This window comes from Saccopteryx bilineata, chromosome 2 (genome assembly GCF_036850765.1).
Source record: "Saccopteryx bilineata isolate mSacBil1 chromosome 2, mSacBil1_pri_phased_curated, whole genome shotgun sequence".
NCBI lineage: Eukaryota > Metazoa > Chordata > Mammalia > Chiroptera > Emballonuridae > Saccopteryx > Saccopteryx bilineata.
In genome coordinates this window covers 364,198,084-364,217,570 of record NC_089491.1, presented here as the reverse complement: position 1 = coordinate 364,217,570, position 19,487 = coordinate 364,198,084, and the positions used below count along the sequence as shown (strand labels likewise).

The window sequence follows — 19,487 nt, the reverse complement described above, 5'->3', positions numbered from 1 at the left end:
GTTTTGGCCAACATACTGTGAAAGTGCTGTGAAGACAGCTGAAGAATTTTTGGAAACTCTAGATAAGTGATAGAACAGGGAAATTACTTACCAGAGCACATACAGTAATAATGGAGAGGCATGGTCGTGGTGTGGTACCCATGGCAAAGAGCCTCAGGCAGGCCCTTCGGAGGTATTTTAGAAGAAGACATTGTTACAGCAGATGACTGCTCCACCGGTGTTACCGCCCCAGAAGACCTTCCAAACGGATGAGATGTGGAAGTGGAAAACAGAGATAGCGATCCTGGCCTTGTGCAGGCCTAGGCTAATGTGTGTTTTCGTTTTAATTTTTAACAATAAAGTTTTAAATTTAAATATTTTAAAATAAAGTTTAATAAGAGTATAAAGAAAAATATTTTTGTAAAGCTGTACCATCTGTTTGTATTTTAAGCTAAGTGTTAATTACAAAGGAGTTGAAAAGTAAAAAAATTTTTAAAGTTTATAAAGTAAAAAAAGTTATAGTAAGCTAAGAATTTTTTTTTTTTTTTTTTTTTTTTTTTTTTTTTTTTGGCCCCCAGCGGGGGTGCACCGTTCCCGGAAGTACTGCAATACCGGGTCGATGCGTGGAGTGGACGGAGCAAGCTCCTATTCCATCTCCCAGCTCCAAAAACCCATTTAATATATTGTCCTCGGATAGAGGACGTATCAGATATTAAACTGATAAGAACAGATACTACACTTGATCTTAGCCAAAAGGCCGAGAAGCGATAGCTAAGAATTTATTGAAGAAAAAGTTTTTATAAATGTAGTGTAGCCTTAGTGTACAGTAATGTCCTAGGCCTTTGCATTGACTCCCGATTCCCTGATTCACCCAGAGCAACTTCCAGTCCTACAAGCTCCATTCATGGTAAGTGCCCTATCAGGTGTACCATTTGTTATTTTTTATACCATATGTTTACTGTAAATTGTCTATGTTTAGATACACAAATATTTACCATTGTGCTACAGTTGCCTACAGTACAGTAACATGCTGTACAGGTTTGTAGCCTAGGAGCAATGGACTATCCCCTGGTCGGCAAACCGCGGCTCACGAGCCACATGCAGCTCTTCGGTCCCTTGAGTGTGGCTCTTCTACAAAATACCACGTGCAGGCACTACCTCAATAAGGAATGTACCTACCTATATAGTTTAAGTTTTAAAAATTTGACTCTTTTTCAAAAGAAATTTCAATCGTCCTGTTGATATTTGGCTCTGTCAACTAACGAGTTTGCCGACCACTGATACTGTATAGCCTAGGTATACAGGAGGCAACACCATCTAAGTTTGTGTGAGTGCACTCTATGACGTTCGCACAATGACAAAACACTTAGTGGTGCATTTCTTTGAACAGATCTCCATTATTATATGATGCGTGACTTTACTTAAATCATAAAACTCACCCAAACTTAATGAGTTCTTAACTGCAGGCAGGGTAATACATGGGTCTGTTATTCTAGGTACAGCAAGAGAGCTTATCTTTGCAAGAGTTCTGAATTCCACATCTCTTTTGCTCCCCAGGCTGCAGCCTTTGATCATTTGCTCATTTGCTGTGTGTTCATTGAGCAGAACCCTGAGAACATAAAAACAGTGCAAAGCATAGGAAGCCTATAATTTAGTAAGGAAAGTATAAATATATAAAAAGTTAAATTAAAAGATTAAGTTGTTAAGAGTGTGTGGCGACTTGGAACTAACCATTTTATACATTTTTGGAGTACCATACTTCAAAGCGACAGTTGATAGGAAGGTTGTCCTCTTTTCCATTGGCCCCATGGTGGCCTAGGGTAAGAGCACGAACCGTCTCTTGTTTGAAATAGAACCTGAGGCTGGTCTTCACTCTTCTGGCCTGGCTGTCATTTAAAATGTTTACCCTTACTTTTCTCTTTTAAACAGTAAATTCTTTAATTTTAGCAATGTTTTATGTTCTGAGGGCTGGATTCTCATCTTTATTATGCTATCTAGAAGCTTTCTTTTGCTAAGCTTTTTCCAGCCTTAAAAATGCAAGTTACTCTTTAGACCTGTAGCCTACTTGGATGGCATTGAGGGCTGAATTCTCCGAACTCTCCTTGACTTAATACCTCAAGATACGTTGTCACAGAATTGATGCAGAGTGACCTACATAAAATTATCGTCTCTCCTCAACCACTCAGCTCAGATCATGTCAAAGTTTTTCTTTATCAGATTTTGCGAGGTAAGATTTTCTTCATGAAGAAAAAGCTGGTGTCATTGTGTAAACGACATGTTTTACTTTTCATTTGAATTTTAACTAATCTGACCTTGCAAGGCTTTCTTCTTCCCTAAAGACTTTTCTTTTGACCAAGGTATATTTAATAATCTCTATACTTGATGTTAAAATAAGAGGCTTTTAATAGTAGCCAAATGGTTCTTATTTTTAGCGGTGGAGTAGAAGTCTGTCTAATTTGTTAGGCAGTTGAGTGGATTAATAAACAGGTGAATAAGCAGGATGCTTGTTAGTATATGACTAAATTGAAAAGTTACTGTGTTCCCTCTGGATGGCATCATTTCTTTAAGCCAGCATAGGTGGACCTGGTCAGAGTGTTGGCTGGCATATCTGAGTCCAACCCTAGAAAAACAAAATGACTGTTAAAGCCAAAGCATGGAGAAGACTAATAGAAACAGCCAGCTAAATAATTCTTCCATCTGGCTTAGTAAAAAGCAGTAACTTGATAAAGAAGTGATTTGGGCTGACATTGTTAGAGCTTTCTCCAGCTATAGCATCTGTCCTTCAGAATTTTTGCTATTAAAAATGGAGAAATGTTTACTGCTGAAACAGCTTTCTGATCTAGTCAAATACTTCCTCCAGCCAAGATTCATAGAATTGAGACATTCTTTATACATAATGAAAAGCATCAGCCAAAATGATTAAAATACATACACAATATTAAAACTAGAGAATTCACCTTCCATAGATTTGTTGATATTCAGCGGTTAGGATAGAGAAAAGGAAGATATTGGATATCGGGTCTTTTTTGCACTTGTAAAAAAAATAAAATGTGATTTGCTATGTTTTATTTAAAGACAATTTTAAAGCTATGACTTTTATCTAGCAGAAGCCCCCGGTCTTTTCAGATGTCAAAAACACTTGAAAAGTAATTACCCTCTTGATTCTCAGTGGTAGAGAATAAATACTAACAAAAACCTTGGCAAGTTTCTGAATTTTGTTGAATCACTGAATGTCTGTCCTGATGAACCTTAGCCCTGTTGGTTAATGGGAACTGTTTGGGTGGAGCCGGCCCAGAATCACAGGATGAGGGTGTCAACAGCAGAGCTCTAGTCGCCCCAATTTTGAGTAATTCTAGCATATTGGTCTGCTTTAACACCAGTGCCTAAAAAACTTATCCATACTTAAACCTAAATAATCTTTTGAATTATAGACATTATCTCTAGATTATATAAATGTTTGGTGACACTTGATTTTACTGTAGCAAAATTATAGTTTTTTTGAGATAAGACTAAGTCAAGCTTTTAATAATGTTCATTATTAGTTATTTAGGGAACAATTTTAAATCCTGTATTCTGTTTCTAAGGTTTTCCCCAGCTCAGTGTTTGAGTAAAAGGAATTAAATATCTGCAATTAAATCTGCTTGTTATTCCAGGTTTGAAATATCTCCATTCAGCTGGCATTTTACATCGAGACATTAAGCCAGGGAATCTCCTTGTGAACAGCAACTGTGTTCTAAAGGTAGCTTTTCAGTTTACTTAAATGTCTCAAAAAATCAGAATGTCAAGGCAAGTTTAAGGAAAACATGTTTTTCTGAAAGGAAGAAAGAAATTTATTCTCATCACTTTAGCAAACATTAACCTAGTTTTCTCTAGTGATGGCCATAGTAATTAATTTGTAGTATTGTCTTATGGTTTCTTCATGATATTTTGCATGTTTTGGAAACCCTGAAATTGGATTTACAGTGAAACTAAGAAGAGAGGAGGTGATTTCTTTTCAGATTATTGCATTATTAAAGGAAGTATATATCGTAAGGAATATTGAAAAACCAGCAAGCATATATTTATATGAGATGGGAGTATACCCTTTTAAGAACTGTCTTTGTTTTTGCACAGCTAACATTTTTATATGCTGTTTCACTGAGGCAGCAAAGTAGGAAAGTAGAAACATTTAAAAGTGAAACTACTAAGCCAGAAAGGGGTAAAATATATTTCCATAATATATATTAGCCAATTACTCCTCTGAAAGAGAATTGCTTATGGGATTAATTATAGTTAATAGCCCCAAAATCTCAAGTCATAAATTTCCGTTTTACTTTTCCTCCAGTACCACCTCTCTCTACCCATATTGTGTTTTGTTAGAGTGACTTAACAAATAGCTAAATACACATATATGCAATCTCCCCAACAGAAATATCTATGAACAGAACTAAATACTGAGAGGTTCACCATATTTTCCCTGTTATAGAAATTAGAGGTAAGGGCCTTCCTGGAGCTGTGTTATCACTGTGTGAAAAAATTAAAGTTCCACTTATTTTATCAGTAGCCACAGTATTATATGGTGCTTCAGTCCACAATAAATCTAAGATCGTAACATTTTAATTGATATATTTGAAAAAGAAAACTTTTAAAAATGTTTTCTTTTTTTTTTTTTAATGTTTTCTATTTTAAAAGTAACCAGTGGAGGCCCTGGCCGATTGGCTCAGTGGTAGAGCATCAGCCCGGCATGTAGATGTCCTGGGTTTGATTTCTGGTCAGGGCACACAGTAGAAGCGGTCATCTGCTTCTTCCCCTTCCCCCTCTCCTTCCTCTCTCTCTCTTCCCCTCCCTCAGCCAAGGCTGCTGTGGAGCAAGTTGGCCTGGGTACTGAGGATGGCATTATGGCCTCGCCTCAGGTGCTAAAAATGGCTCCGGTTGCAACAAAGCAAGGCCCCAGATGGGCAGAGCATCGCCCCCTACTGGGCTTGCCAGGTGGATCCTAGTTGAGTGCATGCGGGAGTCTGTCTCTCTGCCTCCCCACTTCTCACTTAAGAAATATACAAAAAAACAAAAACAATGGAGAGATGGGCAAAAAAGGTGAAGGCTATTTTTTTTTAAGATTTTATTGATTTTTAGAAAGAGGTAAGAGAGAGAAAGGTGGGGAAGAGTGGGAAACATCAACTCATTGTAGTTGCTTTTCGTATGTGTTTTGACTGGGCAAGCCTGGGGTTTCAAACTGGCAACCTCAGCATTCCAGGTTGACACTTTATCCACTGCGCCACCACAGGTCCAGTGGTGAATGATATTAAGAGGTACAAACTTCCAGTTATAAAATAAATCATGAGGATATAGTGTAAGAATAGGAAATATAGTCAATAATATCATAAAAACCTTATATGCTGCCAGATGGTTACTAGACTTTCCGTGGTACCTCATAAGATACATAAATGTTGAATTACTATATGGTACACCCAAAGCTAATATAATATTATATGTCGAGTATAATTTAAAAATAAACTAATAATTAAAAATAAAAGCAATCTAGGCTAGCATAATTGCTTAGCTTGTTGACAGTTAAACTAAAAATTAAAACCAAATATATAAATGAATTTCATTTTTTATTTTAAGTGCTTTCTCTCAACTGTGGACCAGTTTAAAAGCTGGTATGTTATGCTGCTTTTGAATAAAATTTCTTCCTTCATACAGCCTTTAGGAACTTTGTTCCTATTCTGTTTTTTTGTTTTGTTTTGTTCATTTTTTCGAAGCTGGAAACTGGGAGGCAGTCAGACAGACTCCCGCATGCACCCGCCCAGGATCCACCTGGCATGCTCACCAGGGGGCGATGCTCTGCCCTTCTGGGGCGTTGCTCTGTTGCATCCAGAGCCATTCTAGCGCCTGAGGCAGAGGCCACAGAGCCATCCTTAGCGCCCGGGCCATCTTTGCTCCAATGGAGCCTCAGCTGCGGGAGGGGAAGAGAGAGACAGAGAGGAAGGAGAGGGGGAGGGGTGGAGAAGCAGATGGGCTCTTCTCCTGTGTGCCCCGGCCGGGAATCGAACCCGGGACTCCTGCACGCCAGGCCAACGCTCTACCACTGAGCCAACCGGCCAGGGCCCCTATTCTGACTCTAGAAAGAGTAAGAACCTATTTTTCATATTTTACCTGAAAACACTGATGTTGTAGTTCAGTTTTTTGCTTCCACAGAGAAATTAATTGTCCCCAAAATCCACTGAGCAAATATTCCTTCATAGGCCATTGGGTTTGTTCCCCTGCTACCTATCACTATAACCCATTTTAATTTTTTTTTTAAAGGAAAACCTTATAGTTCGGAATTCTTTGTTCTATTTAGACCAAATCAGTTTTATAACAGTTTAAGCAAGTTTCTTATTTCGGTTTCTATTGGGAGAACTTCACAAAACATTTTGTATAGAACCTGTCATGCTTGATTCCATTAACTGCTTGAGGTCCATTTTCCAAATCATCTGTTATGTTATTATAACCTCTGGCTACATGAATGAGTAACTAAAGGAAAACATTATTTATGAATAAACAGCACATGGATCAGAACAAATTGACATTTTGCTCTTCTCTCTTGACTTGTCTTAGTAGCCTCCTTTTAAAAGCCAGAGTGCCAGGCTACAACACTAATGCTCTCTTCTTAAATGTACAATTTCATCAAAAATATTATAAAACACTTAGTTTAAGTTAGTATATTTTCATGTTATGAATGTACTTTGTTTTATGTTAAACACAAAATGGATAATTTTGCTGGAATTCTCAATATCTATTTGGTTATCTGATCATATAAGCTTTTTATTTTGGGTTTAGTTTGTCTTCCAGATAAATTGCCAAAAATGACTCCATATGAGACTGACCTTTTTAACAAAGGACGTGCTTTATAACAGAAAACACTTTTTGTCGGGTGGGTGGTTGTTTTTTTTGTTTTGTTTTGTTTTGTTTTTGTATAAATACAAGAAAGATACAGGAAAGTGAATATAAGTTCTTTCCTTTGGTTTGGTTTCATTTTAAAAGATATGCTAAAAATTTATAGCCATGAAATAGAGTTTAAAATATGTTATTGAACACTAGCCTTTGCTAGCATTTGAGTATCCCCATATACAAACATGAATTTATTTGATATGACCAGACATAGTAAACTCAAGACAAAGAGAGGATTGTCAGTAATTAGGGGTAAAGTTTATTTCCTATAGGCCCTGGCCAGTTGACTCAGTGGTGTCAGCCCAGCATGTGGATGTCCCAGGTTCAGTTCCTGGTCAGGGCACACAGGAGAAGCGCCCATCTGCTTCTCCACTCTTTCCCCTCTCTTTTCTCTCTCTCTCGCTCTCTTCCTCTCCCGCAGCCAAGGCTCCATTGGAGCAAAGTTGGCCCAGGCACTGAGGATGGCTCCATGGCATCTGCCACAGGTGCTAGAATAGCTCCAGTTGCAATGGAGCAATACCCCAGATGGGCAGAGCATTGCCGCCTAGTGGACTTGCCGGGTGGATCCCAGTCATGTGTATGTGGGAGTCTATCTCTCTGCCTCCCCGCTCCTCACTTAAGAAAAATACAAAAAAAAAAAAAAAAAAAATTATTTCCTTTAAAGTATTTTAAGGTACCAGATCTTTCTTTAAATAAAATCTTATGCTGGGACCTCAACTTAGAAAACAGACAAATAGTGTTACTTTGTCACTTATAATATTGACTCATAAAGTTGATCAGTGAGAACACTGATTACTCTCTTATCTCATCCTCCAGTGCTCCCAGTGTTTGTTTTGGTTGCCTGCTACCGAGAAAATCTTAATTCCTAAAAATAAGCAAAAGTTGCCTGACCAGGCGGTGGTGCAGTAGATAGAGTGTTGACCTGGGACACTGAGGACCCAGGTTTGAAACTCTGAGGTCACCAGCTTGAGCCCAAGGTCACTGGCTTAAGCAAGGGGTCACTGGCTCAGCTGGGCCCCCCAGTCAAGGCACATATGAGAAAGCAATCATTGAACAACTAAAGTGTGGCAACAACAAGTTGATGCTTCTCATCTTTCTCCCTTCCTGTCTCTTTCTCTTTTTCTCTCTCTCACTTAAAAAAAAAAATGCCAAAGTTGCCGGCATTGTGGCTGTTTACTAACAGCTCACCTTTCAACCTCAGCATAGTTTTTAGTTAAAGAGAAGTTGCAAGATAAGATTTCTTCTTAGATCTACATATTAATTTACTGGTCTTTCTCGTTTACTGTTGTCTCCAGGTTCTAGCATACTGTCTAAACATACAGGCATTCAATTACATATTTATGGCACGAAAAAATGAATGAACCTAGTAGCACTGGTCTTATACAGTGTGCTACATTTTGACATTCACACATTTGAGTATGAATTAGGATTTTAAGTAGATAGATACATGTGAAGTGTGGGTGCAGTGTTGATGGAACTCCTGAAGTACCTCCTCAGAACTATGTTAGCAGGACTCAATTTGAAATTTAGATAGCTTTAAAGAAACTTTACTATATGTATTCCATAAAAATAATGAACGTAGTCAGCTCAGGAGGTCTTCAGGATGTACTTTTTTTCTTATCTTTCTCAATGAGCCAGCTTTGAAAATAGATAGCTTGTTTTCTACATTAAACCTAGAAATACACGTTCAGCTGTTTTCTTTTGGTTTAGTTATCAATTGAAAACAGATTAAAGTTGGGAAGCTTATTTTTAAGGTACATCATTTTATATAAAAATATGGAAGTCCGAGAGTTTTCTTTCCTCTCTTCCAAACAAGATCAAATTATATGTTGACACCAGTATTCTCCACTTACATCATTAAACATATTTAAAAGTTTAAAGGTCTATCAAGATTTTGGTTTTTTGCTGTTTTGTTTCACTTTCCCACTTGTCTGTGACAATGTTTTGGTAATCTTTTCTATTTAGATTTGTGATTTTGGATTGGCTAGAGTGGAAGAATTAGATGAATCTCGTCATATGACTCAGGAAGTTGTTACTCAGTATTATCGGGCTCCGGAAATCCTGATGGGCAGCCGTCATTACAGCAATGCTATTGACATCTGGTCTGTCGGCTGTATCTTTGCAGAACTACTAGGACGGAGAATACTGTTTCAGGCACAGAGTCCCATTCAGCAGGTATGATATCACTTTAGGCTTTAGAAGCTTCCAATTCTCTTAACAGATTTAAAGGGAAAAGCATTATACATACATGTCTTGGGCTTATTCATTGTACTGTCTAAATTATTTTTAGCAAATTCGGGTTCACTTAAAATCCAGGAAGTTATGAAGTTGCAGATTACAAAGAGATTCATGTTATAACTTACATGCCTATAGAGGGAGTGTTCACTTTATACATGCACTGGTACCTAGCAGCAGACTGCTGTAACAATTTGCACAAGTATAATCTGTTGTTAGAGAGCCTCTGTTCTTTTCGACTGGAATGGATCTGACCTGAAAATGTATTTGGTGACTTATGCATAGAATATAAATTTTGATTGTTGGTTTCTTTAAACATTTAGAAACATTTCTAACCTTCATAATTGAGCTAGACTATTTAAATATGACAGAGGACATCAGAAGCTGATTAAAATGTAGCTTTAGGCCTGACCAGGTGGTGGCGCAGTAGATAGAGCATCAGACTGGGATGCCGAGGACCCAGGTTCAAGACCCTGAGGTCGCCAGCTTGAGTGCAGGTTCATCTGGTTTGAGTAAAAGCTCACCAACTTGGACCCAAGGTCGCTGGCTCGAGCAAGGGGTTACTCAGTCTGCTGAAGGCCCGCGGTCAAGGCACATATGAGAAAGCAATCAATGAACAACTAAGGTGTTGCAATGCGCAATGAAAAACTAATGATTGATGCTTCTCATCTCTCCGTTCCTGTCTGTCTGTCCCTGTCTATCCCTCTCTCTGACTCTCTCTCTGTCTCTGTTAAAAAAAAAAAAAATGTAGCTTTAGGACACTGTGATACTTTTTTTTTTTTTTTAAAGATTTTATTTATTGATTTGGAGGGGGAGAAAGAGAGAGGGAATGAGAAGTATCAACTCATAGTTGCTTTACTTTAGTTGTTCATTGCTTGCTTCTCGTGTGTTCCTTGACCAGGCAAGCTCAGGGTTTTGAATCGGCGGCCGCAGTGCTCCAGGTCAATGCTCTGTCCACTGCGTCACCACAGGCCAGGCAGGACACCGTGATACTTACATTGTCTGCCTTTATAGCTAATTCATTACTCGAATATTATTATATTTCTTGGAATAATTTTTAAGTATTTTTTATTCATAAATTTTATGAGATTCATAAATTTTATTATTTGCATGAGACTAATGTAACAATGATGAGCTCAGGCTATGGAATCAAATTGGTGGGTTCAGATCCTAGCTGTGCCACTTAACTTTTTATCAAATATTGGCAAGTTAAACTGTTTTGAGGATTGTTATGCAGGTGAAATGAAGTAGTAAAGCTGAAAATAAGGCCTGGCCCATGGTAAGCACTCAGTTCGCAAACAGGATCGTGGTGGGATGCCAGGGAGCCAGGGATGCAGCAGTGAGTAAAACAAAGTAAGTGCCTGCCTTTGGGAGACTTTCACCTGAGACAGAAATTAAATAAGTATACCAATAATTAATCCCAAGGAACGGTAAATCCAAGAAGCAAAATTTAAGCAGGTTAGAGATAGCATGATGATGGATCAGAGCAGTGCTAAAATTCTCTGACGGGTAACCTTTGAGGAGTGACCCAAGTGAAATGAGAAGCCAGGTGCTGGGATAAAGGGCTCCAAGAGAAAGGACAACCAGCATAACAAAGCCTCTGAGGCAGGAACCAGTGTGACATGTTGGGGGGTGGCATGACCAAGGAGGAGCATGTAGGAACTGCGGTCAGAGAAAGAGAAAGCCTGCCCATGGCAGCCTGATAAGGTTCGGATTTTATTCTGTGCAAAGAGTGATAGAAAGCTATGTGGAGATTTTGAGCAAGGGTATGTTAAGATTTGATTGGTCACATTTTAAAAGATGACTACTGTGTATCTTTGTAAAATAATTCATGTACTTGACCAAACTGGAATAATTTTTTTATTCTCTTTCTACAAAGAGTTGTTAAATGATACATTGGAAACAACATATACTATGATCAACATTTAAATTTATTTTTCTGCTGACCTGACCAGGCAGCGGCGCAATGGATAGAGTATCGGACTGGGACACGGAGGACCCAGGTTCGAAATCCTGAGGTCTCTGGCTTGAGTGCAGGCTCACCAGCTTGAGCACAGGGTCACCAGCTTGAGCGTGGGATCATAGACATGATCTAATGGTCGCTGGCTTGCGCCCAAGGTCACTGGCTTGAGCCCAAGGTCTCTGGCTTGAGCCCAAAGTCGCTGGCTTGAGCAAGGGGTCACTTGGTCTGCTGTAGCCCCCTGGTCAAGGCACATATGAGAAAGCAATCAATGAACAACTAAGGTGCTGCTCCCTTCTTGTCTGTCCTATCTGTCCCTCTCTCTGACTCTCTCTGTCTCTGTCAAAAAAAAATTATTTCTCTGTTGTATATTCAGTCTATTTTTTAGGACTTAGAACGTGATCCAAGTGATAAAAACATACATAATTTAATGTTGGGTACTGTTGACAGTACCCATTTTATTGTTCAATATTTTTGGAAAGTCGACTTTACCAGACTTACCTGGACATAAGCTGTCATACAGAAAAACTTAAATAATATATTAAACAAGGATCTGGGAGTGTGCTGGAAAGAATATATAAAGGAAAATAGGAAGCACTAGAATCAAATTCAGTTATCTCATTTTCTAGAGAAATACTTAGGTCTTGAGTTTGCCAGTGTGATGTAGCCACTGAAGGAGAACTCACACCTATCCATCATCATTGTATTTTAGGGTGAAATGCCAAATTTTTAAATGGGAAAAGAATCTAATTTCTAAGTGGAAGTAGTTATTTCTTGTAGCATTTTCTTTGTGTCTTTGAAAAATAAATAGCTTTGGTATTGTAATACCAGCAGAATTCAGATTTCATGGATCTGACCCATTTTAGCTATTTTAGACAATTTTCTGAATTTGTTTTCATGAGCCAGTCATTTCCTTCTGCCTTTAAGTGTAGTTGTTAGAGGTCCAAACGTATCACCAACACTTCCCAAAAAGCTATGTATACAGATCTTTACTTCTGTGGAAAACAAGCTACTTAGATATCTCCATTATCCTAGCGGGCAGTGATACTGATGGTATCCCACCGTTTAGATAAGGGCAGGACAAAACTGTGCTTTATAATCGGCAACTCCAGCACCAGAAAAAGAAGTATTCTCTAAGTAAGAATTTTCCATTCTGAAGGAATTCAAATAAAATGTTATTGTTAATTAGGTTATGAGGTTAGAACAATTGTAGCACTATAGAAAATTGTGAAGGTGCTGTGGTACTTACAAAGACTTGTTTGTGAGAAGACCATTTTTATTGGTCTCTTTTATTGTGCTCAGCTAACTAAACGGGGCCTTAAGCAATGTCATAGTCAGAGTCTAAGTACTGCAGTTTCCTGTCAGTGGAGAGATTTCTAGCATAGTAAAGGGGTATGTAACTGACTCAAACATTGATTGCTTAGCTTTAATTTCAGGTGTGAATGTTCTAAGTATTTACTAAATCACAGTTGCCTGATTTGTGGATTAGCTCCTTGAGGAGCCTAAATCCATGTGAAGCATTAGAATTTATTCATTAACTGTTTGAAAAAATAGTCATTAACTGTCAGTTAAAAGAGCAGTTCATCTCTGCGAGGATCATAAATGCTATGGAATCAAGACACAGGGAAGGTAGATGCAGACTCCAAAATTATTATAGCCTTAGAAGGCCACATTTGCCAAAACACATTTTCTCTATTTCAAACATGTGGGTTCCTAATGAGCATTTTTTCTGGTCTTTTTAATTGTCCAAAAAGTGAAAATAGGAGCTCCTATTACTTAATCTGGAACTTGCCTTAGACTTATTTCTCCCAAATTGGCTCCTCAACTCTAATAAAAAGTTGTTCTCTTGAGCTTACTGTCCATCTGTATCTCCTGTTTCCTTGTAGTTGGACTTGATCACGGATCTCTTAGGCACCCCATCACTGGAAGCAATGAGGACGGCTTGTGAAGGCGCTAAGGCACACATACTCAGGGGTCCTCACAAACAGGTAAACGAGAAGGAGAAGATCTGTATTTGGTAACCATCTCTTTGGGCAAGGGTTTCCTTTCAACAGAATAATGAAGCTTTAAGAATTTTTAAACAAAAATATTACTTGTAAGTTTATTTTATTCTGTATGTCATATCCATAAGTAAGAAAATGTTAAATATTTGTCAAATCAAATAAAATACGGTAATTACTGATGCTGTAGAAGAAAGGAATATTTTTATAGCACCCTTGCTAATAAATTACCCCTGGCTTTTTGTCTCCTGGGTTTTTTTGATGTGTCTGGAAAAAGTTACTAGGGGTAGAACTTTAACCTCAGTGCCATAACCTAATACGTATGGTATATATCAAAATGTCCTATCCAAATACTGAACCAGAATACCTGGTATCTCTTATTTCAGCCATGAATGGAAAGCCGTTTCTATTGCACTCTTGCCACTAACACACAAGCAGATGTGAATGTTGTTAGAAAAGAAATATAAAGAGAAATTGTCATTTTCATTGATCAGTATTACTTGCAACCAGCCAGTCACTGCTGAGAAAGAAGAATTTATCTCCATCCTATTGATTTAGAAGCATTTTCCTAATCTCCTTTGGACAAAACAGCCTAATGATGTGGAGAATGAGTAGAAGGAATATTTTACCTAAGAGCAATAAACTGAAACAGAAGAGAGAAGGCTTAAACAGGAAGACTTGGCAACTGATTTCCCTGGGCTTTGCCTTGGTTTCTTTTAAATTGAGTATTTAGATGATCTGATTGATCATTAGAAGATCCAATGAATCTAATCGACAAAATGACAGACCAAGTTTGACTCCTCTCAAATTACCAGCCAGATGTTTGGTCAAGGCCTTGCCGTTCCCTTCAGTTCCCTCTCTGTAATCCTAGTGCGACTCCAGAGTATCCATTTTGCACAGGCATAAATGCAGCAGGGAAAGTGTGTTATCTCCTGAAAGCAGCCTGAACTGGTAAATACAGATGTAGATGTCGGCATTTTAAATAGCCCCTCTCAGGAGCGCGCCTGCCCCTCTCCTTCCCCCAGGGGCACTACCTTTTCCTTTCCCTCTCCTAACCGCCAAGGGCCCTTCTTGTGCTTCTGGAGCTTGTTTCCAGAGCCTTTGCAGCCCAGCTGGCTCACTTCTGCTACCTCTGTAATCTTCTAAATAAACTTTCTCTTCTAATTTGAAAAAATAAAAATAAAATAAATAGCTCATGCTGGTAACATCCTTCTGTAGCATTTAGTTTAGAACTATAAAATAATTAGAGACCCTAACTCCCAAGGAGAAAGGACAGCATGTCTTAACCTAGAGAAAGGTTCTATATTAATAGAAGGAACTAAAAAGATCTATTATGTTTTATATATTGGCCAACATCAGGAATATTAAACTAATTTATCAATACCTCATGGTAAATGTGTCCTTGGAAGTAACAATATAAAATTCCTCTTCTACTGACCTCTTTAGCTCAATAAATCTTGCCCGGCAAAGGTAGTCTGTAATGAAAAGTGATGAAAATCAAGTAGCCTGGTGGCACCCTTCCATCTCTATAGGAATTTTAACTGTTGGTAGTGGTTGCCAGCTAATCCATCCTTTGTGTCGAAGAGTTGTTAAACAGCAGCGGAGAGAGCAAAACTTTCTAAGGAATTTCCTGCCTGCTCTTTAGAACAGCTTAAAAATGTAACTTATGCACCAAAAGTCACTTAGCATTCCTTTGAGCATTCCTGGCAAAGTGAGTTCTTTTTCTACTAGAAATTTTAAAAATCTAGTTGTAAAAACCTAGAACTTTAAATTAAATTAAAAAATAGAAAATGTCATTATTATCTAAAACAAAGGGTGGAAGAAAGGAAAATATTAAGTCCCATATTTACTTAACTAGTTAAATAGATTAAGATGTTTAGCAGAATTCGTTCTTATATTGTTTTTTGTGTTTTGGTGTTGTTGTTTTTTAAAGAGAGGGAGGAGAGCAATCAGAAGCATCAACTCATAGTTGCAGCACTTCCGTTGTTCATTGATTGCTTTCTCTTATGTGCCTTCACTGGAGGCTCCAGCTGAGCCAGCGACCTTGGGCTACAAGCCAGCAACCACAGGATCATGTCTATGATCCCACACTCAAGCTGGTGACCCAGCGCTCAAGCTGGTGAGCCCATGCTCAAGCCAGAACCTCGGGGTTTCAAACCTGGACTTGCACCACCATCAGTTAGGCTATTATACATTTTTATATGAATTGTCCACTTAACAGTAATGCCTCTTAGAGCTTAACATTTTATCACTGAGTTTAGTGATGGCCTTAAGACAGCACCATGGTAAAAGTTAGGGATAGCTCTGGCTAGATCAGAATATTTTTATTTTAAAGACAGGATTGGTGGAGAAAAACTAATTAGGATACCTCTTCTGCTCAAAGGTTAGATATGCTTTGCACAGACTTTAAAATATTATCTTTAGATGAGTTTTAACCAGTGTTGGAAATGGCCTCTCTAGGCAGGTATTCATGGTCTTTGAACATTAACCCAGTAGATTTGTATAGAGTGAGTTGTACCTACCATATATAATCAAGTCTAAATTAATTTAGTATGGTACTTGGTTCCATTTTTCTCACAGTATGGAAATTCAGTATTTTTGTCTGTATTCTAAGGAATTTCCTGACTGCTCTTTAGAACAGTATGTTTGCTAGTTGATCTTTATACCATCACTGCTCTCTGGAGAAGTTAATAGACCTTAGAGCTCTCTACTTAAGCCATTAGTCACATTCTGCCTCTTCCCTTACCACTCCCTATTCCTTCCCTTACCCCATGATGCTTGTCTTATGTGCCTCTTGTTAGCCTATTAGCAATTGCTTGAAGGTATCTCCATTCATGTTCAATCTATTTAGAGCTGACATTGGAAGACACATACACACCCACACACAAGTATATTTGGTATGTAGCTACTTGGATTTTTTTTTAACATTAGAAGATTATTTTGGTCCCCAATCCAATTATGCAATATAGTTTATGTACTTCCATGCATCGTGACTATTCTCCAAAGGGCACTGTACTTATCTCAGTGCTCTGCACCGGATGTATACCCTGTTTATGTTTCTCTGGACTGTAGTGATTAAAGGTGCAGGCTGTGGTGTTGGTGTCAGGCTTACCACATTGCATAGCATGTTCTTTGTGTCCCAGGAGTTGTACACTACAGTTTTCAGACAAACTGTATATGATTCCCAACTCTACCAGTAACTCACTTTGTGACCTTAGGCAAATTACTTAACCTTCCTGTGCCTTGGTTCATTCATCTGTAAAATGTGAACAAAAACAGTTACTACATTATATTGTTATAATTATAAAGAGATAGTAGATGCAAGGAGAACATATAAGAGTGCCTGGCATTCTAAACACTTAATGTTAACAGTTAAAGTTATACTCTAAAATAGCAGACAATAGCTGTGGTTTATATATTTTATATTATATATATATATTATGATCAAGTAGAGTTCAACGCAGAGATGCAAAGATGTTCACCTTAATAAATACATTAAATCCTCACAACACTATAATGTCCCATTTATTCTTCCTTTTTACAGATGGGAGGTAGAGTATTACGGAGGTTAAATAATATGCCAAGTCTCAAATAAGCCGTCTCAAAAATAGATTTCTCTAATTTTAAAACCGATGTTCTTAGCCAATCACTGCCAGGCACAAATACCTTCACAGCAGATTTTTTTTTATTTCATTTGTTTAAAAAAATAAAATTCCATTTGTTTATGTGCAAGTAATATGTGACTGCATATAAAATAAAAGTTTTACAGAGAGTTAGTCATCCTTAGCTACCTCCCACACCATCCCAGTCTCCTCTGGATTAATTTGAGAATATCTTTCCGGACATATTTTTCTATGTGTGTATATATATGTCTGTTTTTTTCTTCTTCTTCTCCAAATAAGAGGAAGGTAGATAGACAGACAGACTCCTGCATGTGCCTCAACTGGGATCCACCCAGCAACCTCCACCTTGGACTGATGCCCTACCCGTTTGGGGTCCTGCTCATAACCGAGCTATTTTTAGCACCTGAGGTGGAGGCTTCATAGAGCCATCCTCAGCAGCTGGGGTGATGCACTCGAACCAATCAAGCCATTTTGGGGGTGGGGGGTGGCTGGAGAAGCAGATAGTCACTTCTCTTGTGTGCCCTGACTGGGAATCGAAGCCAGGACATCCACATGCTTGGCCAACAACGCTCTACCACTGAGCCAACTGGCAGGGCCTATTTCTATATATATTTGTACAAGCAGAAATATGTACTATTGTTTATTGGGACTTTTTGAAAAATATACATATACAGGAGAACCTAACTGTCTTCTTAAAGTCACAGATTACTGCCTCAGTTTACTTGTGTTGGTTAGTTAATATACATATTTCCATGTTGTGTGACAGGACTCTTTCTAGTGAAACCCAGTTAAAACTGGCTTACGCAAAAAACGGAACTCACTGGTTCATATAACTGAAAAGTCTTGAGCTACAGCTGACTTCAGTCTCTGCTTGATTCAGCTAGTCAGATTCCATACCAGGAATCTGACTCTTTTTTCGGTTTTCCTGTGTGTTGACTTCATTTTCAGACAGGCCTTCCCTCACATGTTGGCAAAATGGAGCCAGCAGTCCAGACCTATGTTCTACTAGCATATCAATCTTTCAGAAAAGAGCTTTCCCAAATAGGTCCAGCAATAATATTTGGAAGTTCTCTGATTCAGTTAGGAATGAGTTTGGTTATAAGTAATAGAAAAAAATTGCTTACAGTGGTTTAAAGAAATAGTTTATTTTTTTCCTCATATCAAGTCCAGAGGTAGGCAGTCTAGAACTGATAGAGCTGCTCAATTATGTAATCAAGGATCTAGTTATTTTTCTTTCTTTCTGCTCTGCCATCTTTAGAATGTTGACTTCATGCTCTCTTGCTTCCCACCTCACGGTCACAAGTTAGCTGTAGCTTGTCCAGATATCATATCTACTTTCAAAGCAAAAAAATGGAGGAAAGAGGGAGCATTAGCAGTCTCTGTCCTTTTCATCAGGAAGGCAAAGTTTTCCCAGAAGCCTGCCTGCCAAACTTGTTTTTATATCATTGTCCAGGACTGTGTAATAAATATACGGCCTCCCAGATACAAGACAGGCTAAAAACCGAGAAATTTCCATCTCATATAATGAAGGTAAATGAAAAGAGGATCGGGGGTATGTGTTGAGTTAGCCAGCCCATGTACCTTACTTGTTTTAGACCATGTGCCCATCTGCAGCTAGTTGTGGTGCCCGGGAATGTCATTTGATTGCCCAGGCCTGGGTCAAGTGCCACCCTTGGAGTTTGGAGATTGAGCTCAAGGCCAGCCAGAACACTTGAGGGTGAGAAGAGAATGGTTTCCTGAAGGTCAGAAAATACTGAGTAGACAAAATCACTGTACGGTGTGTGTTTTTTTTGTTTGTTTGTTTGTTTGTTTTTACACAAATTTTATTCATTTTTAGAGAGGATAGAGAGAGAGAGGGAGAGGGAGAGAGAGGAGAGAGAGACAGAGAGAGAGAAGGGAGGAGGAGCTGGAAGCATCAACTCCCATATGTGCCTTGACCAGGCAAGCCAGGGTTTTGAACCGGCGACCTCAGCATTTCCAGGTCAACGCTTTATCTGGTGTGTGTTTTTTTAATTGTCTCTTTTCCACAACTCAAAATCTTGGCTGAGGAGACTCTTAGCTGCCAGGGCCAAATATCAAAGTGGGTACTTGTTGAGGCACTGGCCTATCGATGGGATTGAAAAGTCTAATTTAGTCCTTTCTTTCATCTCTTACAAGGTTTTCATTTTTCCGCGGATTGTTCCCAGCTAATTGTGTCAGAAATAGATATAATATTTTCACCGAAATTAAAATAGTCCTGTTTCCTGTCTTATCTTACATTTAACAGAATCAGAGGATGTTAGAGACTTCATGTAATTCAATCTTCTTATTTTTCAGGTGGGAGTTTCTTTTATGGAACCCCAAGTGCTTACTATCGTGCACTGCACATTGCTCCGCATGAAACCTAACACAGCTTCTTTGCTCCAGATGAAACCTAAAGGAACATCTAACAGGATTCACACAGCCTTGCCCACTCAGCTGCAGTGACCAGCACTCTGCACTTGGCTTATACTGGCTGTGGTATATCCATTGCGGGCTTCTCACCCAAGACCAGAAGCTCGTCTTTGCTTCGTGTCACTGACAGTTCATCACAGTCATTAATAGAGCACTCTGTGTAACCCTTCCTGTCCTCGTGATTCAGCACACTCCCACTCACTCCTACATTGCTAAGTGACTTATAGACTTGCTGAACAAACAGAAAACGGACTAGTATATTTTAAAATGGGGAAAAGTGATATGTGTAAATGTTAGGGAAGTTGGCAAAAACTTTTTTCCAAATAAGCTATTTGGGGCATATTT

At 38.6% G+C, this 19,487-nt stretch overlaps 1 protein-coding gene and 1 non-coding gene across 3 annotated transcripts in view; one reads left to right on the top strand and one right to left on the bottom strand.

Moving 5' to 3' along the window:
- NLK (nemo like kinase) overlaps nucleotides 1-19,487 on the top strand; it is a 164,723-nt gene that overhangs the window by 133,068 nt on the left and 12,168 nt on the right. For both annotated transcript variants that reach the window (XR_010729520.1, XM_066263267.1), the window contains exons 4-7: nucleotides 2,100-2,206; nucleotides 3,633-3,718; nucleotides 8,857-9,066; nucleotides 12,973-13,074. Coding sequence is in view for 1 of the 2 variants with exons in the window: in XM_066263267.1 (XP_066119364.1) it covers nucleotides 2,100-2,206; nucleotides 3,633-3,718; nucleotides 8,857-9,066; nucleotides 12,973-13,074 (505 nt within the window). In the remaining variant the exon portion in view is untranslated. The remainder of the gene's footprint in view (nucleotides 1-2,099; nucleotides 2,207-3,632; nucleotides 3,719-8,856; nucleotides 9,067-12,972; nucleotides 13,075-19,487) is intronic.
- On the bottom strand, nucleotides 558-748 carry LOC136327678 (U2 spliceosomal RNA). The gene has a single exon (XR_010729849.1). It is a non-coding gene; the product is annotated as a U2 spliceosomal RNA (small nuclear RNA).